Source organism: Peromyscus californicus, unplaced genomic scaffold, assembly GCF_007827085.1.
Source record: "Peromyscus californicus insignis strain IS unplaced genomic scaffold, ASM782708v3 Scaffold_5__1_contigs__length_169319896, whole genome shotgun sequence".
Classification (NCBI taxonomy): domain Eukaryota; kingdom Metazoa; phylum Chordata; class Mammalia; order Rodentia; family Cricetidae; genus Peromyscus; species Peromyscus californicus.
In genome coordinates this window covers 92,445,034-92,472,232 of record NW_026294573.1, presented here as the reverse complement: position 1 = coordinate 92,472,232, position 27,199 = coordinate 92,445,034, and the positions used below count along the sequence as shown (strand labels likewise).

Genomic DNA, 27,199 nt, shown 5'->3' with positions numbered 1-27,199 from the left:
ACACACATACAAACATGCATACACATAAAAACCAAAAATTAAAAAAATTTTTTATGTGCCTATGCATGATAATTTTGTCTTAAATTTTCTCCCCAGTATAACCTGTCAGGAATAAGATTCCCACTTTGTTTTACCATTTTCATGTTTCTTTTTATTTCTTTATATATTGCTGTATATCTGTGTATTCATTCAGCACAACTCACTAGCTCAAAACCGCTATGTACTGGGTTCACTCAAAGTGACACATGTAGTCTAATTCAGTCGTGGCTCCTACCAAATAATCACACTTGTAAATAGAATCTCTTTCTCTGTAAATGAGTTTGGAGGAAACCTAACATCTGTATTAGTTACTTTGCTGTTGCTGTGATAAACCCATTAACAAAAGCAACTTTAGAAGGGATTTATTTTAGCTTATAGTTCTAGAGGGACAGAGTTCCAGGCTGGGAAGGAATTGCATGCAAGGCTGTTGGAGCAGGAAGCTGGTAGGTTGCATTTCATCCACACACAGGAAGCAGGGAGGGAAAGTGGGGGAAGACTATAGTGCTTCATAGCTCACCCCACCCCCATGATAGATATTTTCTGTAGGTTTCATGTCTCTCCAAACAGCACCACCATTAGGGGACCAAGTATTCAACTATACAAGTGAACTTATGTGGGACATGTCTCATTCAGAGAATCATACCATCCAACAGCATGCTAGTAGTGCTCTGCCTTCTCATTTAGTTGACCTTTGGCAAGTAATTCAGTTCTCAGCTTTTTGACAACTACCATATGACATAACTGCACTATGCCTGGCTATTTTACCAAAGCATTCAGAGTCAGCACACCACAGAGATACTTGACTCAGTGTTTACTGTGGTACAATTCACAATAGCTGAAGTACGGAGCCAACCATTGGTGCTTGTCAACAGAGAAATGGGTAAAGAAAATTTGGTATACAAACCCAATAAATTTTTTTTTTGCATCCATAAAGAACAGCTATACTGTTTGCATGAAAATTGATACAACTCAAGATGACCGTATTTAGATTAAGTCAGTTTCAGACATATCAATAGCACAGATTTTTTTTCTCATTTGTGGTTTCTACATTCGATATAGATAAATAAAATCATATATGTATATATGACATGAAAGTAGAGGTGAAACTAGGGGAAAAAAGCAAACTTACAGGAGAGAAGAGGTGTCCCAAGGGGAGGAGATGAGGGAATATGCCCAAAGAGCATTGTATGCCTGTATGGAAATGTCCTTAAATAACCCAGCACCATGTGCAATGAACATTTGCCAATGGGGAGAAAGTGAAAAGTCAAATTTTCTCATAGAAGGTAAGTAATGACTTAGGGCAGAGGTGGGTTGGAGTTAATAAAGAGGTTGGAACTTTTTAAAAATATTACTTACAGGGCTGAAAAGATGGCTTAGCGGTTAAGAGCATTGATTGCTCTTCCAGAGGTCTTGAGTTCAATTCCCAGCAACCATATAGTGGCTTACAACCATCTGGAATGGGATCAGATTCCTTATTCTGGTGTATATATAAAATGTATGAATAAGTAAGTCTTTAAAAAAATAACAAAAAAATATTACTTATACTTAGCATAGTTTTATATCACAGGGGGAAGTATATTATTTGGATAATGGCATGTAATTTATATTCTGAGTTTATTGATATTGAAATGATTTCCTGAGGGTTTTTTTCCCACCCCAAACAGTTTAAAATTTACTTGTGAATTGTGGGAAATAGTGTACCAAGAGTTTTGTGATGTTGGGTTATATCAGAATGGCATTTTAGGAAGGGAATGTGGTACAGGCAACTTAGACTATTTCTAAAATGCCCTAAAGCTTGGAGTCATGGGGAACCATTTTGGGTTCCAGCTAACCCTAAACAGCCTTATGTCACAGGGCCGGGGATTTAACCTTGGCATTCTCACTTCCTCATCTCTAAAGTTGAGTGGATGATAATTTCTTTGATACTTAGTGTTTTAAGTATTGTGTTCCATGTTAGTATCATTAATGTTAAATAGAAACTCCTATCTTTTTTATTTTGGAAAGATTATCACTATTTGTTCACACATTTTGGAAAACAATCTTGCTGTGTAGCCCATGCTAGCCTGTAGCTCACTGTGATTGATAGCAGACAGGATTCCCTGAGTGCTGAGATTACAGGTGTGCACCTGCCTGGCTCCATCCACACCTTCACTTCAGTTGCACAGAGGACTGGAGAGCTGGCTAAGCAGTTAGGAGCACTGGCTGCCCTTCCTGAGGACTAGGATTCAATTCCCAGCACCCACACAGTGGCTCACAACACCCTTTTAACTACAGTTCTCAAGGACTCTGGTGCCCTCTTCTGGCCTCTTCAAGTTCTGGCCTCTTCAAGTTCTTAATGCACATGGTTATACAAACATGCCTATGCAGGTGAAATACTCATACACATAAAAATAAATTGTACAAAGAAACTCTCTGTTTTTCTCAAATGAGTTTTCATAGAAAGCACAGGATCATCAGTCTAGACAGTTTTCAAAAGGATTCTAGGAAATTGAATCGAATGAAATCTGATCTTGTTCTTGATGTTTGTGCCTTTAAAGTAAATAGTTCCATTAAAGTATGAGGGAGAGCCATGTCTGTCTTTTTAGGTCCTAAGCCTGTCTATTTTTCTGGTCAGGTCAAGGAGTTGGTTAGACTCATTTTCTAATTCTTTATAATGAGCCTGTTACCACATCATTTTAGGCATTGAAATGCTGTAAAGTTCATCCATTCCAGCCCTCCATTGCAGATGAGACTGATGCTGAAAGAGTTACTTGTTGAGAATCATTTAAATAGCCCAGTGGCTCTCAGCCTTTGCTGAACTTGGAAACACCTCATGATGGACTGAAAAACACTGTGCTGAGGAAATGGTATTATGTTTTCATTGGTCTTCTGATTGGTTATAATGAGCCATAAGAATACATTTGCCTTCAGCATTGATGTTTCTTATTTTAACTGAAACATTTTATTTCTTAGAACTCTTAGCTTAAAAGGCTTTTGTTTTTAATTGCACCTTTTGTTTTGTTTGCATATTTGTCATGGGGAGTTCAGAGAACAGCTTATGGGAGTCATATCTCTCCTTCCACCTCATGGGTCCTGGGGATTAAACTTAGTTTAGCTGCAAGTGCCTTTACCTACTGAGTCATTTTGCTGGCCCCAAACGGCTTTTTCAATTTTTTTTTCATTTTTTTTTTTTTTAATGGACGGGCTTTACTATGCAATTGTAGCTGGTCTGGAACTCACTATGTAGAGCAAGCTTGAGCTCTGTCTTAGGGTTTTTGTTGTTGTAATGAATATGACCAAAAGCAAGCTGGGGAGGAAAGAGTTTATAAATTTGACTTGTACTTCCACATTGTAGTCCATTATCTAAGGAAGAGAGGACAGGAACTCAAAACAGGAAGGAACCTGGAGGTAGGAGCTGATGCAGAGGTCATGGAGGGTGCTACTTGCTGGCTTGCTCTCCTTGGCTTGCTCAGACTGCTTTCTTATAGAACCTAGGACCATTAGCCCAGGGAACACCCCACCCAGAAGGGCCTGGTTCCTCCCCCAGCAGGAATGCCTGTGGAGACATTTTCTCAATTGAAATTCCCTCCTTTCAGATAATTCTAGCTTGTGATAAATTGACATGAAGCTAGCCAGGTCAAGCTCCCTAGAGAACCACCTGCCTCCAAAGTGCTGTGCCATTATGTCCTGCAAGAAGATATTTCTGTTTTGTTTAGAGGGTTCTCTGTAATAGCCTGGGGCTGTCCTGGGAATTTGCTTTGTAGGCCAGGCTGGCCTTGAACTCAGAGATCCACCTGCCTCTGCCTGGGAGTACTGGGATTAAAGGCATGTGCCACCATGCCTGGTCCAAGAAGACCTTTCTTAATCTAAGTAATATGCTCTAAATTTTATGAAACAAAACTTTAGAATTTTGAAATTTTTATTTTAAATTGGTTAAATAAAAAATGACTATTTTTGTTCGATGTTTGTCTGTGGTGCTGGGGATTGAATTCAGGCATCATGCATGCTTTAGGTCTGTGTATGTGTAACATGATAGAAAGTTCATGCCAGAGGCACCTAATAATGCAGGGCGGGTCTTTGAGTAAAATGTTGGGAAGACAAAAAAAATATTGGGAAGACAAGATCTTTGAAGTGCTTGAAGCACTAATTAAAATGTGAGCTGCCATGTTGGTGCTGGGAATTGAACCTCTCAGTCCTCTAGAAGAGCAGGCAGTGGCTCTTAACCACTGAGCCATCTCTCCAGCCCCTACACTAATCAAAATGTATTACAATTTTTATCTTTTGTTCTGTTTTCAGTGTATATTGTAATTTTTCTGTTTAGGCTTAATTTTCTTTTTCTTTTAACTTTTCCTATAGGTAAAGGCACTGAAAGAGAAGATTGAATCTGAAAAGGGGAAAGATGCCTTTCCAGTAGCAGGTCAGAAGTTAATCTATGCAGGTATGAATTCAGTTCAGAAATTAACTGCCATGTCTTGCATATTTGACGTTCTAGTTTTAGAAATGTTATCTTAGAAATTACAGTATTTTCAAATCGTCTTTGTCAGAAACATGATTTTATAGAAGCAGTTTTTTAATTATGGTTTGATGTCTTCTCTCTGCACATTTGCCTCCTGTGTCCATGGAGTGATGTTACTTAGTCTGTGAGTACTATGATTGACTTCTGTGTCATTCATTAACTGAACATCATTGCTTTCAGTCTATTAAGAACTTGTGTACTAGTTGACTAATGTGTATGAAATTATTTCTGTCAAAGAAAATTTTGGTGTCTTTCTAAACTAACTACCAAAGTTGAAGAACGAAGGCTTGTTTTGTTTTTTATATATATATATATATATATATATCAAAAGACCTTCATGATAGGATCCCTTCCCCAAAAAAGAATTAAAATATAAATTATGTGGAGTATTTTGAAATTGATGAGGAAAAGAGGCTTCAATAAGAAAGTACCCAAGAGTATGACTAGGAACTTGCAAATTTAATTAGCCTCACTGATGCCCAGGAAAATATGTTAAAAATAGACTCGATGGCAAAGTTTAGTAGAGAAAACTCATCTGTTCCATTGAAGGAACTACTCAACACTGTCCTTGTAGGTCTCAGTGAAATGGGGTGTTAGCCTGTTCTTTTCCTTCCGTGGAGCTTTGTAGTATTGCCTTTGGTTTTTTCCTTTTTTGTATTTTTGAAACAGAGTCTCAGTTACTCTGTAGCCCTTGCTGCCCTGAAACTCACTATGGAGACCAGGCTGGCCTAGAACTAATGGAGTTCTGCCTGCCTTTGTCTCCCAAGTGCTGGGATTAAAGGTGTACATCAACAGTATGATGGGCATACTGTTTCCTTTTAGGAGAGAGACAGTTCAGAGTGAGCAATAGCTCACTGATCTAACCCCATTGTTGTTGTTGGTCAGAATTCAGAAGCCAGAAAAAAAGGGATAAACTGTAATTTTTGGTGTATAGCCTCTTGTCTCATTCTTGTTCTTAACTTTTTTGGTTTTTTGAGACAGGGTTTCTCTGTGTAGCTTTGCGCCTTTTCTGGAACTCACTTGGTAGCCCAGGCTGGCCTCAAACTCACAGAGATCCGCCTGCCTCTGCCTCCCGAGTGCTGGGATTAAAGGCGTGCGCCGCTACTGCCCAGCTCATTCCCATTCTTTTTTGTGCAATTTGTATTGATTTTTAGGCAATGGCTTTTTTAGAATGAAGGACTAAATTCAAGGGAAAGGAACCATCCAGGAGTCCTGACCTGAGCGTGGCCTTGGTCTTCTGCAGTATGCTTACTGAGTTCCACAATTCTTCCCCTTTCTTGTGTATTATGCTGTGTTTCTGAAAGGTTTTGTTCACTTGGCTTGTTTGTTTATAATTGTTTTACTTGGAACATTTCTGATTCATCAGGTGTTTGGTATTTTGAATAGGAAGTTGCTTATCCCTTCTTTCCATCAGGAAAAAAAAATACACTTTATTTTCAAAAGGATGACCACGCAAATGAAAATGTTTAATTTTCTTTGTCTTTATGATTTCCCCGTTTTCAGGGCTGAATTCAATAGACACAGTTAATAAATAAAAAACCAAATCAATCAGGTGTTTATGTTTTTAAAGTAGTACATGTCCATTTATATTTATATTAGCTGGTTGCCAAAGTTTTTCTTAGAAGTTTTACTAATAGAATTAATGTTGCTGATAAATTAAAAGGTTTTTAAATGTGTTTTTAAATAACATTTTCTCTCCTGAATTATTAGGCAAAATCCTCAGTGATGATACTGCTCTCAAAGAATACAAAATTGATGAGAAAAACTTTGTGGTGGTCATGGTGACAAAGGTAAGTTAAATTGCTTGAGTTCAGGGGGGAGCAAACATAGCAAGCATTCTTTTTGTAATATTGAAAGTAAGTTTAAGTGGAGTTGACTAATCAAAGACTAGTAGTTGAATAAATGGGTTTTCCCCGAAGTTACAGAATAATAATAGTAGTAGGAAATAGTGAAATGGATTATGAAAATCTGGTACTTATAAAATGGAATATCACTTATTCTAAATAATAATGAAATCACAAAATTTTCAGAAAAATAGACTTAGAATACATTAAGTGAGGTCACTCAGTCTCAAAAAGGAAAAAAATGCGTGTTCTCCCTCATTGATGACAGTCTATTATGTACACATGCGTATATGTAAATATACATGTAGTATAGTTTGCATGTAGAAAGAACAAGAAAGGGTAATAAAAAAGATAAAGATTCATATGAATTAGCTTATATAAATAGTGAATCCTCTGCTCTCTCAAAGTATAACATTTTCAATACAAAATAGGTTCCTAAATGAGCAGTGACCCCATGTGATTCTGTTGAGGGGCTGTTACCTTACTGGGAGATGAGAATTTTTCCTTTTATTTTTCATTGTTTGAAAATTCCTTAGGCTATAGTTCTTTGCAAGCACCGCTAAACTTGCTGTGTTTTATTCTTTAAACATGAGTTTTGGCTACTGAATAATAGAGAGTGCAGAGTCTTAAAAGTATGTTTAAGATAATCATATGTTTGAAATTTCTTAGAATTCCTGGGAATATTGATTCATTATCCCTGAAACTCAAAGAGTAACATTCCGGGAATTTGAAAACACTGAGAAACTTTTATTTTTCTCACTGTTATTCCTCTAAAATGTATCATTATTTGTTTTTGTTGTTGTTGGTGGTGGTTTTTTGTTTATTTGTTTCCCCCAAGACAGGGTTTCTCTGTGTAGCTTTGGTGCAGGTCCTGGAACTCACTCTGTAGACCAGGCTGGCCTCAAACTCACAGAGATCTGCCTGGCTCTGCCTCCCAAGTGCTGGGATTAAAGGCGTGCACCACCACCGCCTGGCAAAATGTGTCATTGTTGCTGAATAAATATGCTTAATTTTTTTTTTTTTTTTTTAAAGAAAATGGTTCCAATTACTGGATATTTTTGTACTCTGAAACCAAAGGCAGCCAAAGCAGACATACATGTTAGGTGTTTTTGTTTTTTGTCTTTGAGAAAGGTCTCTATTATGTAGCTCTGGCTGTTCTGGCTTTTCTAGAACTTGCTATGTATCTGAAAGTGCTGAAGATCTACCTGCCTCTTCTATCACGCCTGGCTGGTTAGGGTTGAAATTTTTTTTTTTTTTTGGTTTTTCAAGACAGGGTTTCTCTGTGTAGCTTTGTGCCTTTCCTGGAACTCACTTGGTAGCCCAGGCTGGCCTCGAACTCACAGAGATCCGCCTGCCTCTGCCTCCCAAGTGCTGGGATTAAAGGCGTGCGCCACCACTGCCCGGCTTTTTTTTATTTTTTTATTTTTATTTTTTATTTTATTTTTTTTTAGTGAACTGGAGAGAGATGGGTGAGCAGTCTTTGTTCCCTTGGAAATGGGACAGTTGTGAGCTGCCATGTGGGTGCTGGGAATTGAACTCGGGTGTACCAGAAGAGCAGCCACTGCTCCCAACCACTGACCCATCTCTCCAGCCCGAAAACTTTTAAACTAGTAGAGAATCAATGGTTTTGCAATATTTAATTCCTTGCTCAAAATGTCACACTTGGTTGAGAACAGCCATGCAAGAAAACAGCATTTCTCCTTCTGTTTTATTCCCCAAATTATTTAGAAAAACCACCAAATTTACCAACTTAATTTTTTTTTTTTCACTCCAGGTATAGGGTTTCTCTGTATTCTGGCTGTTCTGGAACTTACTCCGTAGACCATGCTGGCCTCTGAACTCAGAGATCCACCTGCCTCTGTCTCCTGAGTGCTGGGGTTAAGGGCGTGTGCCACCACCATCACCCAGAAACTACTTTTAAGTATGAAGTACTTTGGGAGAGGCACACGTCAGGGTAGTTGTGCTGTGTTTCCTTTAGTATTCTCTTCAGTATAGTGAAGAGTTAAACAGAAAAGGTCTTGGAATGGTTATATATTTATGAGGAATAGATGCCTGATGCTTGTCAGTCTTACAAGAGCCAAAGTAAGCAGAAAACCTTCAAAAAGCAGAGGTTGTGGTGCTTTCTGTAATTAGACTTAAATAGCTCTTTGCAGAAATAGCTCACCAGTACTTAAAGAAAATACTAAGTGCATTAATATACATTTAATGTACCAATACACATTTTATTAAGATTAGTTATTGTAATATTTTGATGGTTAAAATTAAAATCTGGCTGGGTGGTGGTGGTGCATGCCTTTAATCCCAGCACTTGGGAAGCAGAGCCAGGCGGATCTGTATGAGTTCGAGGCCAGCCTGGTCTACAGAGTGAGATCCAGGACAGGCACCAAAACTACACAGAGAACCCTGTCTCAAAAAACAAAAACAAAAACAAAAAATTTAAAATCTGCATCTTTGTGATGTTCCATTTTATCCAGAATAATTTACTGTGGAGTTTTAGCTTACTGCAGATTTAGAAACTAAATAATCTTAAGAGGTGGCAGGGAGTGGCTGTGGCAATGCATTCCTATAACTTTAGCACTCTGGAATCTGAGACAGCGAGACCCTCTCTGAAAATACAAGCAGAATAATCTTTGCAGTGTTCTGTTAGCAGTTAAGAATTAGAAAAAGAAAAGGGAGTATATGCTAGCAGTGTTTTAAAGTACTTTAAGTGCATGCTACTTTGTTAGCTTCACCCAACAGTTGGTTAGCTCAGCTTAAGCAAGACAGTTCAGATCATTGCTTTTGTAGCTTATTGAGTTGGAACTGTGGGAGATTTTGAACCCATCTTTCGTTAAAATAGTTAACTTAAGTCTACAGAAAAGTTACGGACTGAATAGACTGAATATATGGTTTAGGTAGAGTAAAATTCAGTATGACTTTTATGCATATGTAATTGAATTTGCTGCATGGTAGGTTTTATGACTGTGCTTTTATAGTTCAGGAAGTACCGAGCATAGACATTGTTTTGCTCTCTCTCTGTGTGTGTGTGTGTGTGTGTGTGTGTGTGTGTGTGTGTGTGTGTGTGTGTGTGTGTGTGTCTAGTCCTTTTTGTACTTAATGCCTGTTGGTTTATAGTCAGCAGTTCTTTTCCTCCTAAAATACAGCAGGTTATTTGGCATGTTCATAGACAATCTACTGACACTTCAGTGCCAAAAGTTTATTTTGATAATGCTTTTAAGTGGCAATACAGTCTTCGAAGTTATAAGCAAAGTGCATAAGTAAAGCTTTGTAGAAAACTATATGGTCCTTTGGGGTATGTGTATTCTATATTTAAGACAGTGATTTCCTTGTGCTCTTTTTTCATATTGAAATGTAAGGATTGAAATGAGTCTAATGTTAATTGTATTTGATAGTTAAGATAATGTAAATTATCTTAGGAACTTGGAGTAGTATTGAAGTGCTTTTATTTGCTAATGTTGATCGTTTATTATCCAGCTACAAAATTATGTTTAGATTACTGGTTATTAGGCTGTTCTTATTACTGTCATAGTACAGTAAGTGATCACATAATGCCTTCTATTTACTTTGCTTTTTAACACATCCAGCCCAAAGCAGTGACAGCACCAGTGCCAGCGACAACTCAGCAATCGAATGCTCCCACCACTACTGCAGTTAGCTCCTCCACAGCAACGGTTGTGGCTCAGGCTCCAACCCCCACCCCTGCTTCAGCTCCCACTTCCACACCTGTGTCTACTACTCCAGCCTCAACTCCAGCATCTTCTGAACCCACACCTGCTAGTGCAACTCAGCCTGAGAAACCTGCAGAAAAGCCAGCGCAGTCACCAGTGGTTACTAGCCCAGCACCAGCTGACAGGTAAGGACTACATTTTAAGAAATTACATCACAAAGTAGTCATATTTTTGAATGCCTAAAAATCAAACTAGGTTACATTTTCAATTTCTAAGTGAACTCTGACTGAATCATGCTTATGTCTATTTTTCATGTTTGTATGTGCATGTATATATGTACACGCTTGTGTGTGCAGAACACAGGTTGATGTAATGTGTCTTCTCTATAGCTCTCCACCCTATTTATATGAGACAGGATCTTTGGCTGAATTCAGAGCTTGCCAGTTTGGCTAGGCTTGTCCCATGAACCTTTGGGATCTACCACTTATCATCGTCACAGTGCTGGAGTTAAAGGGGCATGCCACTGCACCCTACTTTAACATGGTTTCTGGAGATTCCACATTAGGTTCTTTAGCTTGCATGGCAGGACCTTTATCAGCTGAGTTCTTCCAGCTGGTTTGTGTCTATATTGATACTTTACTATTAATAATATAGGCATACATTCTGTCACACAGATTTCTATATTCTTCATTTTTTAAAAATCTGTATTGAAAAGCTTCTCATTTTGAATAGAGATGTTTAAGATATGTAAGTTACAAAAAGAATCATAATTGTAAAATAATATTGGCATATCATTTTTATTTGTTGTGATTGTGGCCATTGTTATATATGAAACATAAGCATCCTTTCATATCAGTAAATAATTCAGTTGCTGTATTGCATTGTATTTCCTTCTGACATTTGTTAGCTTTGATAATTTAAGAAAAGCAATTACGATCTTTGGGTATTTTCCTCATCTACAAAATGTGGGTCATACTAAGATAATCTAAAGTTAAGTGGAAAGTGGTGCATGTGTAGTGACTGACTGCTAGGTAAGAGTCAGCAGTAGTTGCTCTTTGACCTGACTCCTTTTGTTGACCCAACAGCTAGAAACAACATGGACCCATTTATTCAGAAGTACTGTTATAGGAGATGCCTGGCACCTGCAGCTTTCCTAGAAGACTCTTAGCTATAGCCTCCTAGCCAGAGTTTCTTCCTCATTATTACCAAAGTCACTGCTCCTGACTGAAACCTGGTCAAATGAGAGGGATGGGGAGAAATTGCAGTGAGGATTACTAAGCAGTTTTTTGACAGGATTGTGGGGTGGGTTTTTGGAGGGGGATGGGCGTGTTCCTTAAGTGATAATGATAGGGCAAAGCAAATGCTTTATTCTTAGTAATTTTGGCTGGAAACCATAGAAGGGATTCCCTGTGCTATCTAAAATATGAGTTCTATTATAGCCAACCTGAAACTGGCACTAGGCTATTTCTGTTTTGTGTCTTAGTATAACTTGGAACACCAGTAGAAGAAGTTACATGATCTTAGAGTCAGAGCCAGTCACTGTGGAAAACAGGCAGTGATTGGAAATGATTTGAAAACATGGGAAACATTTATGGTATTCATGGCAATATATAATACATATTTGCCCCTTATACAAGGGATGTGTTCCAGATGTCCAGTAGGTACCTGAAACCATACAAAGGGAACTGTGCTGTTTTTTTTCCCCCTAAATACACATGCCCCTGGTAAGGTTTAATCTATAAACTTAAATTAGGCATAGTAAGAGATTAATGACTAATGAAATTAAAATGTGAACCAGCTGTTGTATTCATGGCTAACCTGAGCACTCCAGAGGCCGAAGCAGAAGAATTGCAAGTTCAAAGGCAAAATGGGCCTACAAAGCAAGATTATGTTTTGAACAAAAAAGTTCCTTGAGCCAGGCATACTAGGCACACCTTTAATCCCAGGGCTTGGGAGGCAGAGGCAGGTAGATCTCTGTGAGTTTGAGGCCAGCCTAGTCAAATAATGAGTTGCAGGGCAGCTAGGGCTGTTATACAGAGGAATCCTGTCTCCAAAAATAAGTCTTTGAAATGTACTCTCTTAAAATGTCTGATGGTCCTGTAGATTTGCTAGTCTGTACCCCTCCACCCCCAGGTAAATTGAGAACTTTCATTCAGTCACTTAAGGGAAGCTTCTCCAGCATATTTCATTTCTCAGCATCACTGCTCTTGATTTTGGGGGTGGGGGCGCGGCATTATTAAAATAAAAGTTTCATAAACACTATACTGTGACACCTTAACAGTGGCTCTGGTAATTGAGACTGCTTAAGGGACCAGTAGACAAGTGAATATATAGCATGGAAATGATGGGTTCATGACTCAGGTAGAAACTGGCAGCACAGTATTTCATCATGCTGCTCAGAATGGCACACAGTATGGCATACAGCTTGAAACAGTTTATGAATTGCTTCTTTCAGGAGGTTTATGTGTTTTTAGAAGATGGTTTGACATGGGTTATGGAACCCCTTTGCTTTAGCGTTTTGCACCTAAATGTGACTTCCATGTTGTAACAAGTTTTTTTTTTTTGTTTGTTTGTTTTTGTCCTGCCAGCCAGCTCCCAAATAATGACAGGGAGATTTTGTATTAATTATGAAAGCTTGGCGTATAGCTTAGGCTTGTTCCTAACCAGCTCTTGTAACTTAAATTAACCTATTTCCTTAATCCACGAACTGCCACGTGCCATTACCTCCTATTTCCTCTCCGTGTCTCCTGGCACCTCTGATTTCTCTCCTCCTTCGTCTTTCTCCCAGAAGTCCTACCTATACCTCCTGCCTTGCTATTGACGGTTAAGCTTTTTTTTTTTTTTTTAATTAAACCAATCACAGTAACATATCTTTAACACAGTGTAATCAAATATCTTCCAACACCATGTCTGACCCAGTCAGCTGTGCTTTGAAAGAGTCTAGAATCTCCTGCCTATAGTTGAGAAATAGTATAAAGCTTAGGGAATATATTTCTTGTGTTAACCTGGAACACTTTTTTTTTTCCAACATCTGTGACACCATTGCCTAATCTAAACCCTTTCTCCCCATATACATCTAGAATGCATTCTGCTCTCTTGCACACTGGAAGATCACCAGAATCAGGTTAAACCTTTGCATCCTTATGTAGAAAGGAATTTAGTAAAAAGAAGGAGACATGAAGGTGGGTGGGAGGGGGAGAGTTGGGGGATAGGTAATAGCAGAGAGTTGGGTGGATATGATCAAGAGACATTAAATATATGTTATGTATGTATGAGCTTGTGGTGAATAGGAGCAAATGGGTGGATATGGTCATAATACAGTAAGTACACACACGAAATTGTTAAAGAACAAAAATTTTAAATTAACTTTTTAAGGTCTTCTGAGAGTTATGTAAGTTAGGAAAGGATGGCTAGTGATCTAGGAAAGCAGACTGTAGACTTTTTCTGTTTGGGTTTTTTTGTTTTTCGAGACAGGGTTTCTCTGTGTAGCTTTGCGCCTTTCCTGGATCTCGCTCTGTAGACCAGGCTGGCCTCGAACTCACAAAGATCTGCCTGCCTCTGCCTCCCGAGTGCTGGGATTAAAGGCGTGCGCCACCACCGCCCGGCCTGTTTGGGTTTTTTGAGGCAGAGTTTCTCTGTGTAGTTCTAGCTGTCTTGGAACTCACTATGTAGACTAGGCTGGCCTTGAACTCAAATATGCACCTACTTCTGCCTCGTGAGTGCTTGGACTAAAGGTGTGTGCCACTGTCTGGCTGACTGTAGACTTCTTAGTTGGATTTATACATTAGTTACTTAGTCTCTTTTTGAATTATGGAACACTAAACGATTTTGCATGTCATTATTGTGCAGGGGCCATGTTAATCTCTATATATTGCTAAAGTTCACAGTTAGCTACTCTTTTTTCTCAAAGTAATGTAACTTTAAGGAGGATGACAGAACGTCAAGAAAACAAGATAAATGTGTCCTTTTAAAGCACAAAACTCAATGACTAGGTGTTGGGAGGTATACTGGAGGCTTCTCCATCACTGCTGGCCAGACATTTTGTTTATGTTCTTGATAAGCTACTCGTGAACAGTACAGATCATGCTGTTGATGACTGCCATAAAGAAAGTGCACTTGTGGACTGGAGAAATGTTGCAGGGGAGGACCTGGGTTTACTTCCCAACAAGCACATGGTGGCTCACAACCATCTGTTACTTAGTCTCAGGGGATCTGACGCCCTCTTCTGGCTTCTGCAGGCAGCAGGCATGTGTGTGCTACATAGACATACATGTAGACAAAATACATTAAATCTCAAAAAAAAAAAAAGAATGAAACTGCATGTGTGCTTTGTGAGGTCAGTATTGTTTGTCAAGGGCGCATTTGAGTCAGCCCGAATTCTGTCTTACCAATGCTATCGTGGAACTTTGGAGTGGGCCTACTGAGTGCTGGGACTGCAGCACTGTTGCAACACCCAGCTGGGACTTTCCTCTACGTGGCAGAGGCTATAGAACAACAGAAGCCAGAAGCAGAAGCTAAGCGCTACAAAGCAGAATTGTACATTTCTGTAAATATGTCTTGTGATTTTTATTACATCTCTCTGGTGTCTGGACATGCCTTTCAATGTATACGGAGTGGTTGTCTCTGTGGTTTAGTAGGAAGGAAAAGTGGGGAGACAGTCAAGACTGAGGAATGGCATTTAAAGTACACCACAGTTTTAAGTGCTTAAAGGAATTTATTTTTAAAATAACATTAAAAAATTGTACAAATTATTGCAGAGGAGAGTAATCCTGCAAGATTCCAAACTGTATTCACACAGTAGTGACTAAACATTTGATTAGCTCTCATTAGCTGGAGTGCTCGGGGGGATAGACAGCACTGTAGACCAACACCTAAATATAACTTAATGTACAGATCCATTAGTAATGTCACACTCTGTAAATGCTTCATCATCTGAGGGGAAAAACATGGATTTCTCATTGTATGCTATCAAGAATCAGTTATTAAAGGACAAAGATTCCATGTAAGATGAAGTTAGAAACTAGAGGAAAAGAATACATGTTAGAAACGAACCTACGTAGAGCTTAATGACCGGAGAGTGTGGTGATACATTGTGTCCCTCAAAATATTGTGCATCCTAATAAACTTATCTGGGGTCAGAAGACAGAGCAGCCACTAGATAGACAGAGGCCAGGAAATGGTGGCACACACTCCTTTAATCCTATCACTTGGGCGGCAGAGATCCATGAGGATCTCTGAGTTTAAAGCCACACTGGAAACACCCAGGCATGGTGACTCATGCCTTTAATCCCAGTAAGTGAGTCTGATTAAGCTTTTAGGCTTTTGAGCAGCACAGTTCAGCTGAGATCTATTCTGTATAAGGACTCAGAGGCTTCCAGTCTGAGGAAGCAGGATCAGCTGAGGAATTGGCGAGGTGAGGAAGCTGTGGCTTGTTCTGCTTCTCTGATCTTCTAGCATTCACCCCAGTACCTGGCTCTGGGTTTGATTTTTATTAATAAGACCTTTTAAGATTCATGCTACAGCAGAGCTTAATGGAGCTTGTTTGGGCCCACTAGATGGACTATGAATTTGTAGGAAAATACTGACATAGACCTGGGCATGTTGACCTAGATTACATTTTAAATTAAACTACAGAAACTAGTAAGGAGGGTGTTATGTGTGAAGGTACATGGTTACAATCCCAGCACTTGGGAGGCTGAACCAGGAAGATCATGAGTTCAAGTCCAGCCTGGGTAATATAAAAAGTAAAATAAACATGAAACCCCGTGCAAACAAAACTAAGACATAATTATTCCTTAAAATAGAAACTGGTGGGGCTGGAGAGGTAGCTCAGTGGTTAAGATCCCTGGCTGCTCTTCCAGAGGTCTTGAGTTCAATTCCCAGCATCCATATAGTGGCTTACAACCACCTGTAATGAGATCTTGTACCCTCTTCTGACATAAAGGCATACAAGCAGGCAGAACACTGTATAATAATAAATCTTTTTTTTTTTTTTTAAAGGTTTTTTGAGACAGGGTTTCTCTGTGTAGCTTTGTACCTTTCCTGGATCTCACTCTGTAGACCAGGCTGGCCTTGAACTCACAAAGATCCGCCTGGCTCTGCCTCCCGAGTGCTGGGATTAAAGGCATGCGCCACCACCCGCCCAGCTAATAATAAATAAATCTTAACAAAAAAAAAAGCACTGACTAATCCTGGAGATGACTGGAGTTCCTAGCACCCACATGGGGGGAAAAAAAAAAAACTGGTATCTTGGTGGTTGTCTCTGTGGGTAATGACCTCGGGCAGAGAAATTATTTGATTTTTATATATTCTTTTGAAACTTTACCTCTTTTATATGCTTATTATTTGAAGAAACTATAAAAATTATGCTACAGTATTAGTTGTGATAATGGGAATGGATGCTATGGTGCTGGGTATTTTTCTGCATATGTTACTAGCAGTAACTGTGCCTACAATACTTGGAGTGTATGTGAGATACTATTTTTGACAGTACGGTATTGATGAAACCAAAGCTTGAAATGTCTTAACTTGGGATGTGAGTCCTTAATTTCACCTGTAAGAGCTGACTTATGATGTGTATGAATGGGTGCTTGCATACGTGCACGTGTGTTTTATCTTAACTGTGTATCCCAGGGTGGCCTCTAACTTGCTGATCCACTATGCCTGGCTGTGTTTTTGTTCTTAAAATTGGTATGAGGGCTAGTGAGAAGGCTCGGTGGGTAGAAGCACTTGATGCAAAGCCAGACCACCTAAGTTTGAGTCACTTGCCCACATGATAGAAGAAGAGAACCAGCCCCTGCCAGTTGTCCTTTATCTGTGATGTGCACTATGCCCACACAGATTACATATGCACACAAATGCATTTTAAAAATGTAATTTAAAAACTAAATTGGAATGAAGTGTAAATGTATGGAATGCATATGATTATTTACTACTGCTGTCACTTTAAAATTTGTAATACTAGTGCTGGAGAGATGATTTAGTTGTTAAGAGCACTAGTTGCTCTTGCAGAGGACCTGGAGTTCAGTTTCCAGCACCCATGGGGTGGCTTATACCTGTCTGTAACTCCAGGTCCAGAAGATCTAATGCCCCTTCTTACCTCCAAGGCACCATAGACATGCATACATACACTAAAAATAAAACTTGTAATTGCTTTGCTACTTAATAGTCATATATATATATAATATATATATACAATATATATATATTATATATATATTGTACACTGAGCATAGTTCCTCCCATCACTTCACCCTTCCTTTCATTGCTCCTCCCATTTGCCACCTTGATTCCTCTAGACTCCTCTAGATGGCTTCACGTCTACTTTGTCATGTATACACACGTGTATCCACTGTCAACATCTCCATGGCCTTTTATGGTGCCTTGTTTGTCCGACCTTTTATTTTGAACTTAATCTGATTCCCCAACAAAACAGAGACATAGGGGTGCGCATGTGTGTTGCTCAGCATTAACCAGAGACCTTATTTATGCCTTTAAAATTGGTTTCCTTTAGGTTAGGACAGGATCTGCACCCCCACCTGCAGTTTCCTTCTTTTGTGTATGCTATCTTCCCTAACTTGTATGCCTTCTTTCCCTATCATTGTTGAAATTTCCTTAGGAAACCTCACTGTGAAAGACTTGCCAGCATCATTTGTTTCTACATGTGATACTTTATCATGAGCTACTTTTGATATTTCTCCTGCTATGACTTGATTTATGGGTAATTTTAACTGCAGTATCATTCTCATACTTCTTAGAGCAAGTTTTCTTTAAAGGCATTGTTTATGGCCGGGTGGTGGTGGCGCACACCTTTAATCCCAGCACTTGGGAGGTAGAGGCAGGCGGATCTCTGTGAGTTCGAAGCCAGCCTGGTCTACAAAGCAAGTTCCAGGAAAGGCACCAAACTACACAGAGAAACCCTGTCTCTAAAAACAAAAAAAGGGTGGGGGGGTCATTGTTTGTCTTTTTGATGTTATTTAGAATGACAGAGTCTCAGAAGTAGCCTTAATATTGAAAATTTTTCCTTAACTATAAATCCTACAGGTAAATCTATGGGCATAATCTCTAAGAGATTAACTTACCTGGTGATTTTAATACTTAAAGAATTCTTTAGAAATTAGTTACTATAATAATTTACATGAATTTTGCATACTTTTTGAAATGTGACTTTTCAAAAATCCCTTTACAGTACACCAGGAGATTCTTCCCGGTCAAATCTTTTTGAAGATGCAACAAGTGCCCTTGGTGAGTGTCTAACTTACAAAACAACTGGTCAGACAGTGCTATTTTGCCTTCTGGTACAGTTCGTGTTTTGATGTTTATTGGCCGCTATCCTTGTTCCTGTTTTGGTATGGTGGGTAGAGGGCTGGGATAGGTCCGCTCACTTGTGTGACTGGCTTCTGGTCTCCCCAGCAGCAGCATTCCAATAGCACTGACGATGCTGGTTACAGGTTAGTCCTGAGCTAGTTGAGCTTTAACTCCTTGCTGTCCTTATTGTATTTAGTGACAAAATGTAGGTTTCCTGGGTGTATACCAAATTCAGAATTTCGTCTTTTGACTGTCCTGGGACAAAGCTGCCACCAAATACTATCAATAAGTATTCATTCATGAGACTGAAGGCATGCGACTTCATACACGGACAGCCATCAGTTGTAGAGAAGAGGGTTACATAGAGAATGGTAACTGTTCTGTAGCTTCAGAGCCAAAGCCAGTTGGCACTTGTCTCTAAGACTAGTAAAGGTTCTGGATGTTAACAGTCTTGCGACAGTAGAGTGCTTTGGTGCTCTTGAGCAGGAGCCAAGTAAATTATGCCTTTTGTTGTTGCTGCTGCTGCTACATCTAAGTTTCTGGTCATAGTGTTGATGATTTTACTTACACTTTTTTTGTGTTTTGTTTTGTTTTTCAAGATAGAGTTTCTCTGTGTAGTTTTTGTTCCTGTCCTGGATCTTGCTCTGTAGACCAGGCTGGCCTCGAACTCACAGAGATCAGCCTGGCTCTGCCTCCTGAGGGCTGGGATTAAAGGCATGCACCACCGCTGCCTAGCCATGCTTACACAATTTTTAAGGAGAGGCATAACATAATTTCGCTCGTGTTTCAGTCTGTAGGAAGCAGAACAATTTCTGAATTGGTCAAGAAGCCAACAAATAGGAATGCTAGCACCCTTGCATTTATGTCTGTATGTCACCTGGATCCATTCTTTCTCTGCTTTGTAATCCCATGGTCTCTGCTCTGCAGTCTTTGCTCTGTTGAGTCCCTGCTTCTTTAACTTCCCATTCGGCTTTTGTAATACCTCTCTTCCCATTCTATAACTCAGACCATTCTTCTCAAGTACTCTATTAAAATCTTATTATTCTGACTATAATTATGTGTTTTCTGTGGTTCTGCTTTAGGCCATAGTTAAACATTTAGACTATGGGAGTGGCTAAATACCATGTATATGCTGTAGGGATTCCCCCTGTGCTATTCATTTCCCTCTGAACTTGTAGACTTGTTTATTCAAACTTCCAAATAGGAAATCTACAGACTCCACAGATGTCTTTGTGCCCTCACTTGCTTGCACCAGTGTGCTTGCTGTTGTTTATAGGTGACACATGGCTGCTGGTCAGTTAAATTAGAGGGCAGAGCTGGGAGTGGAGAAGGGAGACTCTAACCAAATCCACTTTCTGAGATGCTAAGAAAGGCAGTGGTACCCAGAACACAAGTGGAAAAGAAGATAGTTTTAATAGACATGAGTTGAGAGTGGGTGTAGCTTTCTTTCATTAAGACAAGATAACATCCATCTGGGAAGATTGGAGCTAGTCCGTGCCCAGTGACTGACTTACAATACAAGTAACTCCATCTTTGGGTGTGAAATTGTGTCTTACTAGCCTTTGTTTCCCATCAGTTTGAAAATGCAAAGTGTCAAAAGAAGAAAGTAAAACACAAATCTTATTACACAATCAGAATTGATAGTTTGAAATACATTTTAAAAAAAAAATGGCCGGGCGGTGGTGGCGCACACCTTTAATCCCAGCACTCGGGAGGCAGAGCCAGGCGGATCTCTGTGAGTTCGAGGCCAGCCTGGGCTACCAAGTGAGTTCCAGGAAAGGCGCAAAGCTACACAGAGAAACCCTGTTTCGAAAAAAAAAAAAAAAAAAAAAGGACTGTCTCTTGGTTTTTGTGAGACAGAATTTGTCTTTATATCCCATACTGCCATTGAACTTCTGTAGCCAAGGCTGACCTTAAACTCAGAGCAGCCTTCCAAATAGTGAGATTACAAGTGAACAACCCATTTGTTTGTGTCTTTTTTTTTTTTTTGTCTCTTATTAACAGGTTTCCTTCCCTGACCTGTGAATTCTTTGTTGTATTTATACCTGATATTTCTACTATGCTTATAAAAACACTTAATTTTCTGTTGCTTTTCTAAGTTACCACAAACTTAGTGCCATAAAACAGTTTGTTATCTGGCCATTTTTGTAGGTCAGAACTTTTGACACTGTTCTTGCTGACTGATACCAAGGAGTCAGTAAGACTGTTTGAGACTGGGAGAACCTAGTCAGATTCTAGAGGCTTGCAGACCCTTTCTCCACCTGCAAAGACAGCAGCAGAGCTCTGATTCTGCTTGTATTTTCGTCATCTCTAACCCTCTTTCTGTCTCTGTTTTTTTTGTTTGTTGTTTTTTAATTTATTTATTTATTATGTTTACAGCACGTATTACCGCAGGCCAGAAGAGGGCACCAGATCTCATTACAGATGGTTGTGAGCCACCATATGGTTGCTGGGAATTGAGCTCAGGACCTCTGGAAGAGCAGTCAGTGCTCTTACCCTCTGAGCCATCTCTCCAGCCCCTGTCACTGTTTTTAAGGACCATTGTCAGTGACATCAGGCCCATCTGGAGAGTCAGCTGATAAGCAGGCCCACTTCCCTTTGCCACATAACCTATGTATTTATAGGTTCTGGGAATTAGAACATGGACATTTTTTTATGGGAGGGCATTCTGCCTGCTTGCATAAATGTTGACTTTTATACTGTTGTCTTTGTTCAGCATAGTAGTATAGAAAACACTATAGACATCATACAGTCAAGAAGTGTGGAGAGAATGTTCTTGAATGTTCATATACTTTTTCCTTATCCCCCACATACCTGTTTAGTGACAGGTCAGTCTTACGAGAATATGGTAACTGAGATCATGTCAATGGGCTACGAACGAGAGCAAGTAATTGCAGCCCTGAGAGCCAGTTTCAACAATCCTGACAGAGCTGTGGAATATCTTCTAATGGTGAGAAGTGTATTTTCATTCTCTTTAGTATCAAACTCTTTAAAGAAAATAAGATGAGTGAACAGTTCAGTGGCAAATACTATATGCTAGATAGTTTGCTCTCCCCACCCTAGTGTCTACATTTTGTGTTGATGAGATGTAACCTTTTGAAAATGATTCTGAAATGATTTTAATTAGAAAATGCCATGATGGTGAGTTATGAAGTGGCTCTGGGTGGTACCTTACACACCACTGAAGCTCTGGAGAGGGCATCTTTCTAATTGAGTAGACTAACATCTTAGTAGATTTTAGCTGCTCGTATAACCTAATGTGAATTATTTAGAGCAAAATTTGAGTTGTCCTCTGTGAGGAAGCAGCATTAGCATTTTTGTTTGAAAATTTGATGGAAGCTCTGGATCCTGGACCAATAGTCTTAGCCTTCAGTGACTCCACATCAAAAGCAGCTGCTTTCAGGGCCTCCAGTGCAGGTGCACTGTTAGCCACTGCTCACTACCTGTCTTTCCTCAACGAGTTTGCCTTGTGTCTAATAGCAAATGGACTTAATCACCATCTGTTAAAGTCTTAAGATTTGGATGGATTTTTAAATAGGTGTAACTGCTATTTCTTTAAATCTTGTGCATCAAAATAGAAACTCTGGGTGCACTTTTAAACTGCAATAATTTCAAAAAGATAAATGCTTGAAGCATACAAAAAGCATCATTTGAAATTTTAAACTCTTGAAATTTATTTCATGCCTATTTTGTCAATTTTGAAAGTTTTTATATGTGGCACTTTCTAGATGATATTGCTCAGAAAAATGTGTCAGTAGAGGAGTTGCCTGGTTTTCATTTCTTCAACCAAACCCCCTCCCCCGCCAGAGTCATTTCAGAACTGTCACCGTTATCCTAAATGTTCCTGATGTTATAAATACAATCCTTTGTGTTACTGAGTGACGACTTACAAAAGCCTCTGCAGCAAAAAGTCATCTGGAACCCCACGAAGATGGAACGCTTTAGTTATTGCTATTCTTAGAGTTTAATTGTACATGGGTTGTGGTTGTTATTGGACAGGCTACCTATCACTGGAAGTCTGTTGAAGAGTGCTGCCTTACACTACAGCACTGAGTTCTACACACTATCAACCCTTTCTAAGATGAATAACCTTCTGTGTTTGGTGAAGCAGACATGTATCTTACACATAGACAATGATGTTCAATAAGCATAGATGTTTTACTGTATATACTATTTAGCCTGTATGTTTGTGAGATGTCTTAAAGCTTGGAAATTGGGTTGCAGGGAATCCCTGGAGATAGAGAAAGTCAGGCTGTGGTTGATCCTCCTCCCCAGGCAGTGAGTACTGGAACTCCTCAGTCTCCAGCAGTGGCGGCAGCTGCAGCAACCACCACAGCAACGACAACAACTAGTGCTGGAGGTAAAGTGACTCTCTCTGATGGCCGAGGATCTTGAGTTTGGAGTGTAAGATGGTGTGATCTGAAGTACTTCCGGGGAGAGGTTCATTCCCAGAGCCTTTGGATAAGTCTCAGTGTCTTCGCTAACAGTAGACTTGACCACGTGTATAGTAGTGCACGCCGGTGTCGCTGTGTTGGCAGGGCCCATTCCACTCGTTGGTTCTAAGAAAAGATGCTTCACAGTTTGAATTCAATCTTCATTCTGAATGGACGGCTCACTTTATTAAGAAGCATAAGTTCAGGCAGGGTGTGGTCATTCATGCCTTTAATCCTAGCACCGGGAGACAGAGGCAGGCAGATCTCTGAGTTTGAGGGAACCTGGTCTACACAGCAGAATTCCCAGAGAGCCAGGGTCCATAGAGAATCCCTGTCTCGAAAAGCAAAAGTGGGGGAAAGACTAGAATTTCAAAGCCACCAGAATCTTAGTGCTTAGACTGCTAGTTTTGAAAAGGCTGTGTTTTGATAATTTCTTGCTCTCATTTTGGCAGTCAGTTGGGGCTCTGTTATATAGTGGAACGAGGAGGCACAGCTCTGGCTCAGATTTTAGTATTTCCATCTATCACCTATTAGGTAACTTAGTCTTTGAGTCTCACTTTAATATTACACATAAAATAGAAATAAATATCCATATATGTGATGTATATACATAATATGTTTCTTACTTGTGAGCAACCACAATAACATGATAACCTTTTGTTTTGATGTAGGACACCAGTTTCTTGTGTTTTCTATAACAGTTCACAGGGCATTGTGGGTGAACTTGCTTCTCAGCGTTCTTTTTGCTGATAGTATAATTCCTCTAGAGCAAAGGTAGCACACTGAGGTTAGAGAGTTGGTGACTTATTTTCTCTGCTGCACCTGAGAACTCAAGTCATTTTTATTTGACTTATGTTCTGTCTGAATGTATAGTTTATTTACCTTTTCGTTATATGTATTTACCATTTTTGTTTTAAAATGTTTGCATCTATTTCAGGCCACCCCCTTGAATTTTTACGAAATCAGCCTCAGTTTCAACAGATGCGACAAATTATCCAGCAGAATCCTTCCCTGCTTCCAGCTTTGCTACAGCAGATAGGTCGAGAGAATCCTCAGTTGCTGCAGGTGATGATCCATGTTAATTTGGAAAATGGAGTTGGAATGTTGTTTGTTTTTGACTATATTTAAACCCAGAGCCTGTGTTCTAGCTAGGCATACTGAAGAACAAGTTGGGATATAAAGATTGAATCAGTTTATTTTGGTCAACTAATTAAGTTTGGGAAACGTTTTTATTTCCTCTTTCATGTTCCTGAAGCACATTAATGTATTAGAGAAGCTAGAGGGTGTTTAATTTTTTAAACCACTTTTCATAATCTTACTACTAGTGAGACATTAACTCTTAGAAAAATCTACCTGTGGGCACATTTTATGCTCAGACCAGGAAATATTTGAGTTTTGTACACAGAATGGCCTACTAGTGTGGAAAATGAAATACACATAAAGAGGAAGTTCTGTTTCTAGGTCCGTGGTAGCTTTTTTTGTGAGTGGAGTATTTTGTAAGACTTTGCATTCTCTTCGTTAACCTCTCAGAACTATTGTGTTTCTTTAATAGTAATGAAAGAAATCATTCCTTTTCTTTCTTTTTTTCTTTCTGGCTTTTTTAGATAGAACTGTCCCAAAATTCAAATTTGTTATGGGATTCAGGCAAGCCTAAGGCTCATAGTGAGGCTTCTGCTTTGGCCTCCCAAGTGCTGGAATTAAAGTGTGAATCACCATGTCGACTTAGCTTTTTAGTTTTATTTAGAATTGTCTTTTCCCTGAAGACAATTATGATCGATATGTTATGGTGTGTTATTTTCTTGTGTTTTTTAAATCACTACAGCAAATTAGCCAACACCAGGAACATTTTATTCAGATGCTAAATGAACCAGTTCAGGAAGCAGGTGGTCAAGGTGGAGGAGGAGGTGGTGGAGGCGGTGGAGGCGGAGGAGGCGGAGGTGGAAGTGGAGGAATTGCAGAAGCTGGAAGTGGGCACATGAACTACATTCAAGTAACACCTCAGGAAAAAGAAGCTATAGAACGGGTGAGTTTAAATCAAAGGAGATTTGTGTTTCTTAGTCACCCTAGCCAGCTGGTGGCTCCTGCTGCGATACAGCTGTAGCATTTCTGTACTCCAGAAACAGTTTGGTTCCCTTGTCCCAGGGACTGCAGTAAGGATGCTTAGCCCCACCCCTTGTTTTTTGTCCTTTGTTGCCCCCCTCCCAACAGCAAAGGGCCTTCTTGCATAAATCAGGTAGGTATACATATTAGTAGACTAATGTTTTCATTGGTGTAAAACACAAGAAAAATAGTAAAGCATTATACCTAATTCAAAGTCTTTATATTTCAAATTTTAGTTCTCCTGTCCCTAAAATGTTGAATATCTAGATGAATTATATGAGGGTGGTGTACAATAAGCATCAGACACTGGCTATCTTGATTACCTTTCTATCCTCAACAAGTGAATGAATCAGTGCAGGTTTGGGCAATACAGTAACCTAGATTTTGTGATACTGTGGTCAGTAACTCTAGCTCTCCCTCATTTTTACTTTTGTAGGCAGGAAAGTACCATACTTGCAACAAAGTATTTTGAGATGGTAATCACATGGAATCCTACACTTACATGGTCACAGAGACCCTGAGGTGTGGTGTTCCACCATGCCTAGCTTTCATTTTCTTTTGAGCTTAGGTTTAAATTGGTTTCTTATTTCTGCATTGTAGACTTTCTTTTCTTTTTTTTTTTCTTTGTGATTTTGTCTGTCTTCTTGGTGTTATATAGAACATTGTTTAATCCAAGTGAAAATAAGATTTACTAATTCTTAAGAACTCACAGATCGCTCTTAATGTGTAGGTCTGTGATCTAGTCTTTGTTCTTTTATTATGAATATGAGTGAGACTGCATGTGGATATTCATGTATCCCAACACCATTTGTTGAAAAGACTTTGAAGTTAGGGGTTCTTATAAAAAGTCAGTGGTAGCTGGGCAGTGGTGGCACATGCCTTTCATCCCAGCACTTGGGAGGCAGAGGCAGGTGGATCTCTGAGTTCGAGGCCAGCCTGATCTGCATAGCAAGATCCAGGACAGACTTCAAAGCTACACAGAGAAACCCTGTCTTGAAAAACAAAACAAACAAACAAACAAACAAAAAAGTCAGTGGTCCATGGGTGTCAGGGTTAAATTTGGCTTAGTTTTAATCCTTTGATCCAGTTTATCCATATGCCATTGAGGCCAGTACCTCACTCTTCACTGCTGTTACTGCACGTTTCTAGGAAGTATAAAATCAGAAGGTGCTGAATGCTCCAATTTTGTTTGTAAAATTGTTGTGGCTGTTCCAGATCCCTCACCCTTCTGTGTAAATCTCAGGATCAGCTTGTCCAGTTTCTGGGGGTAAAACTTATAAAGATGGCTGAGTTTAGAGCCCTTATATGTTCAACTGGGAGATGCATTTGAGAAATGTCCTACATCTTTTTTTGTTTTTTTCTTTTTGATTTTTGGGTTTGTCATTTGAGGCAGTCTTGATATATAATATCCTGTGCTGGCTTTCAACTTGATATGTAGATGAGGATGACCTTGAAGTCATGATTCTTCTGCCTCCATTTTGCAAGTGCTGGGATTGCAGCAGGCATCGCCGAGCCCACTGAGTCCCTTGTTAACAGTCTTAAATCTGATGGATGTGATGGAGCAGCATTGTGATCCAGCACCTGGGAGATATAGCTGGAGGATCCCAGGTCTTGAGATCAGCGTAAACTATGTAGTAGTCATCTCAAAGAAAACAACTTAATTCTTCCTAAGGTAGTTCAGTGGTCTTCTATAGCTGGAATAAGTAAAAATATTGTACTACTTTTGAGTTTATATTCCTAAGAACTATTCTTTTTGATGCTGTTGGGAATTATTCTTTTTATTTTCAAAGTGTTCATTACCAGTTACATGGAAGAATAGTTTGGTTTTGTGTATTGATCTTGTATTCCCATAGTCTTGCTGAATTGATTTGTTAGTTCATGTCCATGGAGTTTTCAGGTTAAGAAAGTTCTTTCCTTTAATGGCAGGTTGTTGAGCTTTTGTCCTAAGTTGTGCATTTGTTAATTTTTTTTCCTAAGTTTATCAAATCATCATCCTTTATTCTTAGAAATACTTTATTGGCGCTGGAGGGATGGCTTAGCAGTTAAGAGCACTGACAGCTCTTTAGAGGACCTGGGTTCAATTCCCAGCACCCACATGGCAGCTCACAACTGTCTGTAACTCCAAGATCTGACACCCTCACACAGGCATACATGCAAGCAAAACATCAATGCAAATAAAATAATTAGAACAAATGATTTAAAAAAAAAAAGATACTTTATTGTGTCTATTGAGTCAACGTTGCATTCCTGGGATAAGTCCCACTAACCATTAGATGATATTTGATTCACTCTCCTGGGGTTGAGGGTTTTTAT

The 27,199-nt window shown here is 39.3% G+C and overlaps 1 protein-coding gene across 1 annotated transcript in view; it reads left to right on the top strand.

Moving 5' to 3' along the window:
- Nucleotides 1-27,199, top strand: part of Rad23b (RAD23 homolog B, nucleotide excision repair protein) — a 50,428-nt gene that overhangs the window by 19,140 nt on the left and 4,089 nt on the right. Inside the window, exons 2-9 of the mRNA XM_052716527.1 lie at nt 4,375-4,456; nt 6,245-6,324; nt 9,963-10,231; nt 18,235-18,290; nt 21,176-21,303; nt 22,578-22,713; nt 23,724-23,851; nt 24,609-24,809. Of these exons, the coding sequence (XP_052572487.1) occupies nt 4,375-4,456; nt 6,245-6,324; nt 9,963-10,231; nt 18,235-18,290; nt 21,176-21,303; nt 22,578-22,713; nt 23,724-23,851; nt 24,609-24,809 (1,080 nt within the window). The remainder of the gene's footprint in view (nt 1-4,374; nt 4,457-6,244; nt 6,325-9,962; nt 10,232-18,234; nt 18,291-21,175; nt 21,304-22,577; nt 22,714-23,723; nt 23,852-24,608; nt 24,810-27,199) is intronic.